Source organism: Brienomyrus brachyistius, chromosome 11 (genome assembly GCF_023856365.1).
Source record: "Brienomyrus brachyistius isolate T26 chromosome 11, BBRACH_0.4, whole genome shotgun sequence".
Taxonomy (NCBI): Eukaryota; Metazoa; Chordata; class Actinopteri; order Osteoglossiformes; family Mormyridae; genus Brienomyrus; species Brienomyrus brachyistius.
The window spans coordinates 8,732,679-8,746,316 of record NC_064543.1 but is presented as its reverse complement, the minus strand read 5'-3'; the positions used below and the strand labels follow the sequence as shown (position 1 = coordinate 8,746,316).

The 13,638-nt window shown below is 48.8% G+C and overlaps 1 protein-coding gene across 1 annotated transcript in view; it reads right to left on the bottom strand.

The window, feature by feature from the left end:
- Positions 1-2,187: 2,187 nt before the first annotated feature.
- Positions 2,188-13,638, bottom strand: part of LOC125751616 (transcription factor 12-like) — an 80,567-nt gene continuing 69,116 nt past the window's right edge. The window contains 9 exon segments of the mRNA XM_049030663.1: positions 2,188-5,167; positions 5,392-5,545; positions 5,676-5,908; positions 5,998-6,148; positions 6,390-6,498; positions 9,336-9,524; positions 9,948-10,019; positions 10,515-10,553; positions 10,555-10,589. Of these exon segments, the coding sequence (XP_048886620.1) occupies positions 5,403-5,545; positions 5,676-5,908; positions 5,998-6,148; positions 6,390-6,498; positions 9,336-9,524; positions 9,948-10,019; positions 10,515-10,553; positions 10,555-10,589 (971 nt within the window). The 3' untranslated portion in view covers positions 2,188-5,167; positions 5,392-5,402.

The following is a 13,638-nucleotide window of genomic DNA, read 5'->3' as shown; positions in this document are numbered from 1 at the left end:
TCTTTTTTCAGGGCTGAACGTGGACGATTGGTATGACACTACAGACAACAGGAAAGAACGAAAGCCAGAACCATTTAGTCAACAGGCCCCCTAGCGGTTAAATGTGGACGCCTCGGAGTGCTGGGTTCCAACACGGTGGTCCCACGCTTAAACGAAAGACGCGCATTTCCCACTCCTATAACTGACCGTGACTAACTCTCCACAGCATTCCTGGAGTCCAGCAGGAACATTTATTTATACGGCTCCATGGATCTGCTATTAAGGTCCTCTAGGCATGACAAAAACATCACAGACACTATGGTAAATGGTGAAAATTATCCGTTGGGAAACAGCTGAACTGAAACAGAAATACATCATTGCGAAGGCTGATTTTAAGGACACTAGGTCACTCATCAGGCATTTCGGAGGGATTCGTTTATTGCGTTCCTTGCGAGAAGTGCAATGAACTTTACATCCAAAAGAAAAAAGGGATCTTCAATGATAGCTTCATGGGAACACCTCTGTACAATCGCAACAATGGAATTTCCAGTTCCAGTAGCCAGATATTTTAACTGTAATGGATACGACAATTGATAACATTGTGAGCTGTTGCTATAGAACTGATGTTTCAAGACAACAAAAACGACTATAGACTCATCTCCCGGGCAAGAATTTAATGACTTAATGGAATGTGTATTGCATATCTTGGAGAACTGGCCTTTCTGAGAAAACAAATCTGTTTCCTATAGTTCAACCTAACCAGAAACATATTTTATCTGTGTTGTGTATGAATTATATTTATATAGATAGTTCATCTCAGTTATGTGTTTCAGGAAAGAGTTTTGACAGGAGTTGACATACAAATGGGTACCAGCTCAACAGGTATTTCAGAAAGATGACATGGCTGATGTCATTGCACTACACTCTAGTCATAGACGTCACATAATTATCCCGATTTACACCTCTCACGGAGAACCGGACAGGACTGGCTGGAATTCCTACTCACACACGCACACACACCCCTGATAACACTGTGCAGATGTTTTGAGTCTCCTGAGCTCTGGGACACACTCTGCGATTCAGATTTGTCTTCTAATTGCAGTAACAGGGCTAATGTCACCGAGGAGGAATGTGCAGAGAGTTCATCGTGAGAAACGGAGGAATTCAGCGACATCACGAAGGGCATTTTCTCATGGCTCATTTTGACTGTGTGCAGGTTTTCACTCATTTTCACTCGGAAATGCTGGAAAGGTTGAATCTGATCATCTTACCATTTATATATCTCTTCGTTTTTAATTTTGTTTATAGCAAGGAGATTACTCGTGCTTATATTACCCATTGTTGCTTTCCTAATTATGAATGAAGGTTGTTTTGGTTCAGGCTGTCCTCGTAATCTAGGGTAATTAGACACTTTTACTATAAACTCACTCTCCATGACAACTGAACTGGAATTTATCATTGTGGAGAACAAACATTTTTAAGCCTGTCATACTGGTTAAGCAGTAGTTCAGCAATTGTTGATTAATAGTAATTAGACCCATTACAGCAAACAAAAGATTGTGCATTTTTACATAATTATAAAATCAGTGCAACAAACGATTTGACTGCTTGTGAAATTAGTCCTGGCTCGTTGTAGAAAATGCTGTCCTTTTCCCTCAGTCTCTGTGTGTGTTCAGTTACCCCAGTGTGCCGGAGAGCTGAGGGGGGTGAACATGACCATTTGTCCAGTGAAGAGTTTCGCCCGGGACTTAACAGCGAAAAGAGGGATGGGGCAATTACAGGTGCCCTTTCGAAACTGAGGGACCCCTGTCCGCTGTCACTGTGCGACATGCAGACGTTTTCTAATCATACACAGCATGTGTGATTCGCAATGATAAACATCTGAAGAAACAGGTCCCGAGCATAGAATAACGTTCCATGATATTTTTGTGACGCTATAATTGTTAAAAGCTAATTCTGCATGCCCTCACCTTCTCTCCATCGTATAGCGCTCGTCTGGGCACGATTAAGTTCAGGGTCAAAGGGCAAAGAGAGGAAAAAAAAACAAAGGATGGGGGGATGGATATGACTATTGGCTTGAGAGGCACGTAGCATGTGACAGGGCGGCAGTCGAGAGTCAAACAAACACAGACACGGAAACAACGACATTCCGGAGAAAGAAAGATGGCGGATAACATCGCAAAAGAACGAAAAGAACGGCTCATACAGTTTTGTTAAAAAAATGGCACATTTATTGCTACATAAATGTTATATACATATTTTTTCCTGTTACAGAGACAGAAACCATTGAACTTCTTGCAGCTGGCGTCGTGATGTGCATCAACAATACCTTGAATTTTGACACAGGTACGAGTCTTTAATCAACCGAGAGTGGAGGCTGGAGACCTAGATGAGAAGCACACCATCTGAACCACTGAGCTTGTTACAATACCCCATACATACTAGACTGCAACTACAATCCTACTATGTTCTTTAGGTTGCTATTTGTAAATTTCTGATAATAATGGACAGGTTATGGTAAATAACCCTACATCTTTACTACCTAATATAGTAAAATAAAGTAAGAAACTTTTTTTTTTTACTGAAAACTTTTGATTTCAAAAATCTAGAAAGAGTAATATTTAGAATTCAAGAAACTTTCTTACAAGATTATTGTATAAAAGACTAACTACAGTAAAAATAAGCCAAATGTTTTTTTTTTTTTAATTCAATATATTTTTTATATTCATGGAGGAAAGCTTGTGGGCAAATGCTGAAGCGTAACAAAGCCAAAACAATTACAAAGAAACAAAATCAAGAACGAAAAACACGAAAAACACGAAAAATGGAAAGGGTGGGGGACTTCAGGCCTGGGAGTGAAACAGAAACCCATGTTCTGGAAACATCTTGAAGCTCAGAATACTGAAAGGTAGAACAAGGCTACACCTACAGTGGAGGGAAAGGGGCCGCGTGCCGCTGTCCCCGTCAGTATATTCTTAAGGGGCGGGGCCTAGCGAACGTGTCTTTCTTAGCCACCTGCCTCAGCGTTATTTATAGAAGCGTTTGTTCCTTTATTTAGCTGATTGTTATTCCGAACGTGGCAGCCTCGTTTGACGACGGAAGACGCCGAATGCAGAGAACCTCGCTGAATGCAGAGCCAGAAGAGGAAAGCAAAACCAAAAGAGCATGAAGTCTGCGCGCACACACACACACACACACACACACACACACACACACACACACACAGACAAATTAGCAAGATGAAAGCATCTACCACTCTTTTTCCTCAGCAGATCTTGATATAAAAAGAGAAATGAATGTATGTTCAAAACTGCTTTTGTTCATCGTTTCGCTGTCTGTCCAAGCAGGGGCGGAAGGACGGGGGGGGGGGGGGGGGGGGGGGGGGCGGCCTGTCTGATTCTTATGTCCCCTAGCTGTACCTTGCACTAAGGGGCCCTTCTGCACACAGCTCTCCCAGCACTCTTTAAAAGTGTATTAAGTGTTTAGTATTTTGCTGCTTAAATGAAACAAACAAACAAACAAACAAAGAACAACAACAGTCCAAAGCCATTCTAAATAACTTAGAATCTCCATCTGCTCATTCCACACTGGACATTACAAGCTTTTCTATGAAGCCTAGAAAGTATTATTTGTTTATAATTACAAATAAAAAAAAAGAACTTGACGTACATAAGTATGTATTTTTCTGTTTTTTTTTTTTGACAGCAAGATAATGATGCGATGCTTGAACTCAGGCCAGATGAGGCAATGGTCATGGTTTCGCTTACATGTTGGTGAGCTCTGATAGTGCAAACGGCGTGACGGAAGGCCGGAAAGTTGGGGTAGAAGCTTGGCCGAGGTCGCTCACATGACCAGAGGGCAAAAAGCAAACATATAAAACAAACGGCGGAAACAGCAATATGTTTTTTTCTCTTACACCGAACACTATATGGCAAAGGAATAAGACGACGTTAGGGTTCCTTTACGCAGCCAGGGGGCGCTAAAGCCTTCGCTCTCTCTGCCGCTTCTGATCCGCTTAAGTGGCTCCTAGCGGTACCTGGGGGTTGGAGACAGAACGCGGTGCCCTAACCCGAGCGGCCCACCCTGCCGGCCATCGAGGGGCTCGGTGCTCTCCACCAGGTTCAGCAGAACCGGCGAGGCGCTCCATCAACCCCCACCCAGGGCTTTTAAAATACTTGTGCAAAATGAAGTTTGCACTCCAGTTGCACCTGTGTGGTAATACTGGGATAATGCATGGGCCCGTCTTCGAACAGGGGCTATTATTAATATCATTATTATAAAAAAAAAATCCAGATTGTATTTGACCTTTCAGTTGACCTTTGCAGAGAACCACAGCTCATCGTCCTTGGGGAAGCATTTCCCTGCTGTACTCATAAACGAACGGTGCCATGTTGGCATGTCGCTCCAGCTGTCGACAGTAACAGTCGGTCTAGTAGCATCCTGCATGGACTGTACTACACAAACGACAAGTTAAGTATGTTTCGGCTACTTGCTGAAATTTGTGGAATGAATTTAATATGCATTTTTCTTTAAAACAATGGTCTGCGCCATAAATTCTCAGATGGGAAATTCATTTCTCAGCCTGAACTGGTTAAAAAGTAATAATAAAATGTACAAACTTCCTGGTCCAGCTGTCTGGCCCAGTCAGATGGGACAGGACAGATGTCTGGTACTTTGTGAGACGGACCAGGGCCCTGGTCGACAGGAAATCGCCTGAAACATCATTTGCCTCTAAAAGCGACGTCATAACTTTCCCTGTAGACACAGACTGTTTTTTTTTCTTAAACCTCAGTAACACAATAAATAAAAAAACAAAAACAAACAAATGTGATTACAATGCATTCGTCAATTCAGTTTAGGCACAAGTCCATGTCTTCCACAACTGGAGGAGGGAGGATCTCCTCGACCTCCGATTGTTCAGATTCGACACGCCGCGTGCAAACAGAGTGATATGTGCTCAAGTTTTTACTCGTGGGCAGAAATTCGCTGATCAACTTGGGGGGGGAGGGGGGTGGAATCTTCGCAGGGGGAGGGAGCCGCCAGTTTTACTCAATCTCAGGATTGCTTTTGCTGGATTTTTGCTTCAAGTGGTTTGTCTTCTCAAATTTTGTGTCACGAACGTGAGTCCTGTCTGTCCTCAGGAAGCAAGGTCAGCCATTCTTTATCATACAGATCTAGATGATGTCATCTATAGGAGAGAACGAAACATGAAGTGTTCGGGTTACAGGCAATCATTCCACAAAAACACGCACCTTCAGAGAGAACGACAGATATTCCTCTTTAAGAAACAGAAATAGTGTGGTGCAAGTGAAATGTAACCTAGACTGCACGAATAAATAAAGCAACGTCTTCCTGTTTCTCACAGGCTAAGCTGAGTGGAACGGACAGATGGGAGGCAGCAAGCGGGGGTACCTAGAGGCTGCTCAAAGGTGGCCCATAGGGTTGGCTGTGTCGGCCAGGCTGGGGTGCACCCCCGAATGGGCCTGCTGGGGGTCCACAGACACACCGGACACTTTCTCCTCTTCTCTCCTCTTAAGACAGGCCGCTTTGGGGTTTAGATTCCTCTCTGTGGGTGGGAGAAGAAAGTTTGGAGTTAGATCCTGAAAGACCACAGAACGAGGTGACCATAGCAGGCTTCTGGGCCTGCCCCCATCCCGCGGGGGCCGCGGCTCTCTCAGTCGGGCCGGCGCACTGACCTCGCACTTGCTGCTCCAGGCTGAGGATGACGGCCACGGCCTGGTGCAGGATCAGCAGCTTGGTCTGCGGCTTCTCGCTCTTCAGGTGCAGCTGGCACATGCGGCCCAGCTCCTTGAAGGCCTCGTTGATGTCGCGCACGCGCAGCCGCTCCCGCGCATTGTTGGCCATCCTGCGCTCCCGCTCACGCTCCGCCTTCTGCTCGGGGTTCAGGTCCTCGTCCTCGTTGATACTGCTGTGGAGCGAGGCCGGGAAACGCGTCAGCCCACCGCTGCAACCACGTTGGCTCTAAACACCTCCACCCAGCAGGAAAAGGAGCTCTACCTGGTTCGGGTCCCTCCCCTGGGAGTCTTCACGTCCCTCTTATCGCTCTCGTCGTCGGACTTCAGGTCGTCGGACGAGTGGTCCTGCATATCGTCCTTGTCTTGCTTCTCCACCTTGAGGGCACCTTGAGTGGGCAGGGATGTTCCGAGACCTAGGACAAAGGGCAGGATAGCTCAGCCCAACACGCAGCCAGCTGTGCCTCCGCACATTGTGGACACGCTGGAAATGCTTCCCAGGCAGCCCAGAAGAGCTTTGAACGGCGCCATTATTCACGCAGCGAGAGAAGCAGCAAACACTATCCGAATGTATTTTTTTTTTTCAGTCTTCTGAGCAATGCCATGGATACTTGTTTATACTGGGTGGGGGGGCATCGGTGGAGCCGGGGGGCTGACCTCTGAAGCCATCTGCCTGATGGTTGACGTCGGTGCTGGTAGCGGGGGCAGTGCTGGGCAGGCCGGTGTGATTGTTAAGACTGGAAGCTTCGTCACGGTGAGGTCCTCCCTGCCGGCGCGAAGACAAACAGAGGGACCGGTGAGCGCTGGAGGTCAGAGATGGCAGGAGCTAACCGTGATTAAACTGTGAAAGTCGCTCGGAGCATCGTACCTTTCGCAGCCAAGTGAAAACTCTATTCAACACCGCGGTGCATGTACTGAATGATAAATCATACAAAAAAAAAAAAAAAAAAAAATCCAGCCAAAAGTTTAATTTGCGACACTTAAAGGAAAACATTCATTGTAATAGTTTGAGGAAATGTGGGAGCTGGATGACTTGGCATGGACAGAATGTGTTAATGTCCAGTATTAGCACTAGGGGGAGCAGGAGAGCCAAGCGACTAGCCCTGTATACCCAAGGAACGATTTGTAGCCTGGCTAGTCACACGCTACATCTAACAAAGGCTCATTTGCCTTGGACAACAAGTAAAATAAGTTTTTGACTTATTTGACTTTGACTTTTTTTCTTGCCAATATGTCTGATTTTCTTTTTCATGCACTTAAAGGAACGATTTTTATTTTCAAGAAAAAATGGTCACATAGCCGCTAATGCTATATTCATTGAATATGATAGAAAGAAACTGTGAAAGGTATGTTAATTATGGTCTTTATAGTAACATTTCTGGTCTCTCTGGTGAAGTTCTTGACTTCTGGAGTGTCGGCCATATTTATAATCTTCAAAGCTTATACTGTGAATACTCAACGAACAGTTTATTTTAATGGCACCCTTTTAAACCAGCCCCTTTAAATTAAAAACAGAGCATGGTTTCCCAGTTTCCACACTGGGGGGGGGTTGCTGGGAGCTTGCCAGCCCCCACTAGAAAACCTGCACTGCCGTGTCAGTCCTCGGCGGGATTATCATGTGTCCCTGGGCTCTCTGGTTTCATTTTTGGGGAACACATGCGAGGTTGAAAGGAGCACAGCGTTGCTGGTAAGGAGCCCCCCCCCCCCCCACCCTCCCGCTTTCCTTTTTCTGAAGGAATGTGATTACAAGTCACTGTTGGCCTCTGTTAACCTCGGCGCCCCAAACTCCCTCCCCCAGCTTCTTCCAGGGCTAATCTCTGTGCTCTCAACAGGTGTCCAAACAAGTGTCTTTGTCTTTGGGGGGGGGGCGCTGGTGGTGGGGGTCCATTTGGGGGATGCAGGGCCAGGCAAGCTGTGAGGCCTTGACGCTCCGCATGGCCAGGAAGGAGCTCTGCCGTTTTATAATCCTGCTTGATTATCATACAGCTGAGCCACAGTTCCGCGATATTGGGGGGGGCGCATTTAAGATGTCACCCTTTGGCTGGGAAGCGAGCAGAAATCAGAGGGGTGTTTATCTAAGCGGAGCCCTGCTTCACACAGGCCGTGTCTCTCGAAGGCCAGGCGGGCATTTCTGCTCCTCTACTGCAGAACAAACCAACCTTCCTAACCGAAGGCAGCAGGGCTACAGCAAGCCAACAGTGCAGAGTCATAAACGCTACAGAGACCGTGAATATCTTGTCACCATTAAATGGCACCTCAATGTTAAGACAGGATGAATATTTCTAGAAACATGGTCAAGAAAAAAATAACGTAGACATGCCTCCCATTCATTAAGGGCAGCCATGTTTTGACAGAGCTTTCTTGAGGGGGAGACTTTGGCTGGTGTGGGATTGCTCAGTCCTGCCTTTCTGCTTTTCTTCCTCTTGCCTGCACCATGTGTGGTTATTTTAAAACTGCCCCACATCTGCGTTAAACACAGACAGCCCTCACAGTGTCGCCTAAGCCAGCGTCGGTCCAGCTGCAGGTGAAATGACCACATTCCAGCTTCAGGCCGTTAATGACATTCACGGCACAGGCTTCCCCTCTCTGCTTCCCCGCTGCTTGTTTTCCCAGCCTGAATGCCACTCCGGACACAAGTGGGTCCCCAGAGAGGCACCTCTCCTCTACCCACCTCCAGAGTGGATCAATTCTACTTTCAAAAACACGTTTAATCCAAAAAGATCTTAATCCTGCACCCAGCCGAGTCTGCCCACTCTTCACGACTGATTTTCACATTTCGGGAAATAAGACGGACTGAATTATTTTCAGCCGCCCAGGGATTAATCTAAAAATTGTTTCCTAAGTTGTTACTTCCACTACAGCTGTGCACAAATCCTCTTTCTCCTTAAAAAGGGGGGGGGGGGGTTGAGGCGGTGGGAGCGTAAACAGCCGGCGTTTCTGTGCTCTCCTTGGCCACAGCCGACAGCCCCTGACGGAGCTCACCCCCCCAGCGTTTTCCAGAACAGCGCGTGAAACCTTAGCCCGCGCAGCCTGCTTTTCCCATTCACTCTGTATATTCAACTTCAAGGGGGGAAAAGGCTTCTGCCAGCCGTGACACATCTGGAAAAAATGCAAGTATAAGCTAAACTGTCCTCCATAGGAAAGACTCGGTTTCTGCACATGGCTGTTTTATTGGTCGCCAGATTTTCTGCCCTCATACACACACACACACATAACACACACACACACACATAACACACACACACACACAGGCTTTACAAGCAGAAAACTGAAAACAAGACGTGTGAGTAGGTGGCCAGTGTTTGTAATAACAGCCCCCTTGGATCCACGCACAGATACACAGATGCTCTGATGTCTATTCTGCGTTTTCTCCATTTGATATACAGCTTTGCTTCATGGGAAAAATTTTATGGAGCTCAGAATCATATAGTGTAACCGATAAAAGAATTACAGTTCCACTTTACCTTTTTTTGTAAGACGCCACAAACCGCTGTACCCCCCCGCTGCAAAAACATCCGTAAATTTTCTGTAAATTTACCCCGACGCTGTCAGCGCATATGAGTTCCCATCGTGCTGAATGTGACGGCATGGAGGGGTGGTTACCATGGCGGCAGTGCGGCTGGCGGCCAGCGCAGACGCGGGGTAGTTCGCTGCCATGGACGCCACTGGCCCGTTGTGTGTCTGGCCCAGGAGCCCGTGTATGTCCCCGGGGAGGCCACTGGAGGCGCCAGCGTGCTTCTGCAGGACGTGGATGGCATCATCTAGCCGGTCCAGGCGGTCCTCCATCCGCGACTGGGGGGGGGGGGGGGGGAGGGGGGCATTAAAAAGTGCGTCCCGATGCCAATACAGGACACGGGTGGTGATGAAGATAATGACTGACGAACACGGAGCCATAATAAGGATGGAGGTAAACCGTGGAGACACAAAACATAAGCAAAATGGACAAACAAAAAGCACAGTGAGTGGGGGGGAAACGACGATTCTGGGGGGGGGGGGGGGGGGGGAATCTGAGAGTCTGAGAGGAGAGACGCCCACAGCATCCTGACACTGAGGGCGATCGTTACAGGGCAGCTGAAATGGCACCAGACAGACAGGCAGACATCTCTTGTAATGTGCGGAGTCGGCGAGGTGATCAGACGGGGGGGCCAGGCGTGGCGAACAGGGGGGTCGAGACGGGGTGGAGGGGCGTCACACGCGTGATGGGTGAAGCGGTACCTCGCAAACATCCTTTAAGAAAGACATGGCACCCTGCAGATGCTCATGGAGCTGCTGATGGACTCGGCTTTTCTGAGTCGAGACAGGGAACAGGAGAGAGTAAGAAGACGTTCAGGACACTGCGGGATCGTACGGCCCTCTCCGCTGCCGGGATCATCCACCGGGGTGCATGTTTGGGTGATGGGGGGCACTAAATAAAAATTAAATGACGACTGGCAGACAGATCCTGCATGCAGATATTTATCCCAGCGCGCGAAGGTGGGAATGCACAGTGAAGGGCTTGGTAATCTCCAGTGTTAGAGTTTCTGTTCCCAAGTCATCCCAGGAATTCTGGAGCCGTGGCAGGACTGGGGGGTGGGGAGAGGCACAGCTGTCTGCAGCCGGCCAGGGGGACCGGGGAACAGATGGCGGGTGACACACCCAGGGGGACAGGTATTGTTCGTCTGTGTAATGGTACCCCCTCGCGTGTGATTCCCCCATCGCTGCCCTCTGCTAACCCAATCGGCTTTGTCCCTGTTCATTAAAAAGTGCTCGGGAATTTGGGGGGGCGGGATGACGGAGCCTTACCAGGGAGTGCAGGGAGCTCTCATAGCCAGGGGATGGGGGGGGTCTGGCCAGCAGCTCGGGGCCACTGGCTGGATCCTGCAGGGAGAGAGGCTGCTGTTAGCCCCGACGACGAAGCGACCGGCCAGCCGGACAGCTGCTATCAACACGCCGCACCTTGGGGCTCCAAACTCCACTGTTTATTTCCTGCATCCTGTCCAGCCCGGTGACTCTTTGTGTGCCCCCCCACCACCCCCCACCCCCCACCCCCCGGCTTCCTACGGCTGGCCTACGTCCCGCCAAGCGAGTGGGTGGACTGCTCCCACCGGCTCCATCCGCAGCCGAGCAGGACATGCAATGCATCCGCTCGTTAATGAGCTAACGACGACGAGGCCAGGCAGAACAATGCGAGTGGGGCTGGGGGAGTCGGGGGGGGGGGGGGCGGCCCTGTTCTGCTTGCCGCGGCTCTTCGGGAAGCTCTGCCTGGGAAGGGCGCATAGGGCCAAACGGACACGGCGCGGCACGGGGGCCGTGAGCGCAGCCAGGCCGGTGCACCGGATGTGAGAGGTGGGCCTTGCGCTCATTAGCGCCTCACGCTGGACATGCAAGCATGTCAGGCTTCAGTGGCGGCTGCCTGTTTCACACAAAGCTCATGTCTAGGGGCCTCCTGTCCTCCATTTCCTCCAGAAAACCAGGCGGACCTGTTCATCGGGACCTTTTAGTCCCCCCTCTCTCTCCCCCACCCTGAAAGGGGGAGGGGGGGGGCGGCCCCAACCCAGCACCAGAGCACAGGCCACATCTGAGGAACTTTTATACGACGCAAGAAACCGTAAGGGAAAAAAAAAAGCCTTTAATTAAAAGGCTATTAAAAATAGCTTGTGGACGGGAGATGGGGGGGCGGGCTGCTCTCGGCCCTCGCGTGAATGGCGGGGGAGCTTTAATACCTACAGCCTGACTGCGCTAGGGCTTGAAAAATCAGTCTGGATTTCTCGGACCAACTTGAAACAGGGACCGTCTGAACCGCACCACCGATGGAAATGAGTAATTATGACTGTATTAAGGGCCGGCCCTAATGAACAGATGGATGTACTTAAGGTTAATCTGAATATCGTGCCAAAATCCGCACAGTCCCATAAATACAGCTCTCTTTTAATTTAATACTTCAAAAACAAACAGAGGATCAAAGGATAACACAACCAAGCAAATATTTCAAGTTTTAATTATTATCAGGAAAAAAACGGCTAAATGGAAAACAATTTTTAGTGGTGACTCAACCAGCCTTTAGCGTGCACTCAGCTAGGTATGCAGACATCTTTCATTTTATTTTTAATAGTTATACTTTAGCTTTTGTACAAAGAAAACCATAAGTAGTTGCTGTGACAGTGGTCAGACTATGCTCCATTTAGCCTTTTTTTTTTTGGCGGAGAGGAACATATTCCTTTCAGGCTGGATTTAAGGGACGTCTGATGGAGAGAAAAGAGGCAGCCACCATGCACAGGCATCACACACTGAGCACAAGGACTGCGCACAAATTCCTAGCACAGGCACCGCACGCACACACACACCGAGCACAGGCCCTACGCGCGCGCGCCGAGCACAGGCCCTACACAAATGCACTGAGCACAGGCACCATATGAAGGTTGGCGGTTGGTACCCTTAGGTCAGGTAGCAGAACAGCAGGTGATACAGCATTGTTCATAGCTTTTAGCACCATAACAACTAATTAAATGGACCATCCTTGAGCAAGCAGATCCATGCCCAGTACACAGGGACGACCAGGTTCTCCTGGGAACGGCTGGCAGGTTCAGCCCCTGGGGCAGTGTCACAGTAGGATGTGGGGACTGTGAGGAGGATCCAGTCAACACAAGTGATCACATGATCACATCTGGCACACAGCCACGGGTGAAAAAAGTCGGGCGCGAGAGACGACAACAGAGCCCACTCCCGGCGCCCGGCCCCCCCACCACGGCTCCATGGGAGCAACAGCTGAAGACGGAGCCCCGCACTTCAATGACAGCTGTCCCCCCACATCAAGCACGGGCTCAACACAACTGCTCACTGGCCATTTTTTCCCTTGCGTTCGGCATTCCTGCTGCCGCAACCCCGTCCCGCGGTGTGGCGTTTGGGCACGTCAGGGAAGTCGGCTTGCTCGTGACAAATGTGCAGCAGCTGGCCAAGCAGCAAAGGAGGCAGCCAAGGGCCCAGGGCTCGGAGCCCTATGATTTATATTATTATACAGCATTAGCAAGTAAACACAGAGCCCTCTGAAAATGTTGCCCTCACCTGACACCTTCAAAGCTCACCAGCATTTCCCAATAATAATGTTAAAAAAACAGAATCTATAGACACAGATCTGAAGGCTGACCGAGCTATTTCAAACATACATAATCTGTATGTAGTTAGTGATGAGTGTGTTGCGCAGTGAGAGTTGTGATGAGTCTGAAAATTATGTAAGATGATGACTATTGTGTGGCGATGACCGTGTAGATTGATGACACTGTGGATAGATGACTGTCTGGAATGATGACTGTCTGGAGCAATAATTGTGGGGAGAGATGCACTAGTAACTATGTGGTTCGATGAGCATGTGGAGTAATGACTGAGTAGGGTGATAACCATGTGGAGAGATATCTGTGTAAGGCAATGACTGTATGGAGTGATGACTGTGTAGGGTGGTGATATATGGAGCAATGACCGTGATGAGTGATGACTGTATGGAGTAATAAATGTATAAGGCAGTGACTGCGTGGACCGATGACTGTGTGGAGCGATGACTGTGTGACTTTATGATCATATGGAGCAATGAGGGGTGTAAGGGTGTGACCATATAGAGTGATGACTGTCAGGACTGATGACCGTGCGAAGCGATGACTGTGTGGATTGATGACCATATGGAGCGATGACTGAGTCAGGTGGTGACCATACAGAATGATGACTGTGTGGTCTGCTGACTTTAGGGTGATGACTGTATGTAATCATGAATGTATGGACTGATGACTGAGTAGGGAGGTGACCATATAAAGTGATGAATGCGTGAACCGATGACCATGCGGAGCGATGACTGTGGGATAATGATCATATGGCGCAATGACTGTGTGGAATAATGACCATATGGAGCAATGACTAAGTAGGGTGGTGACCATATATA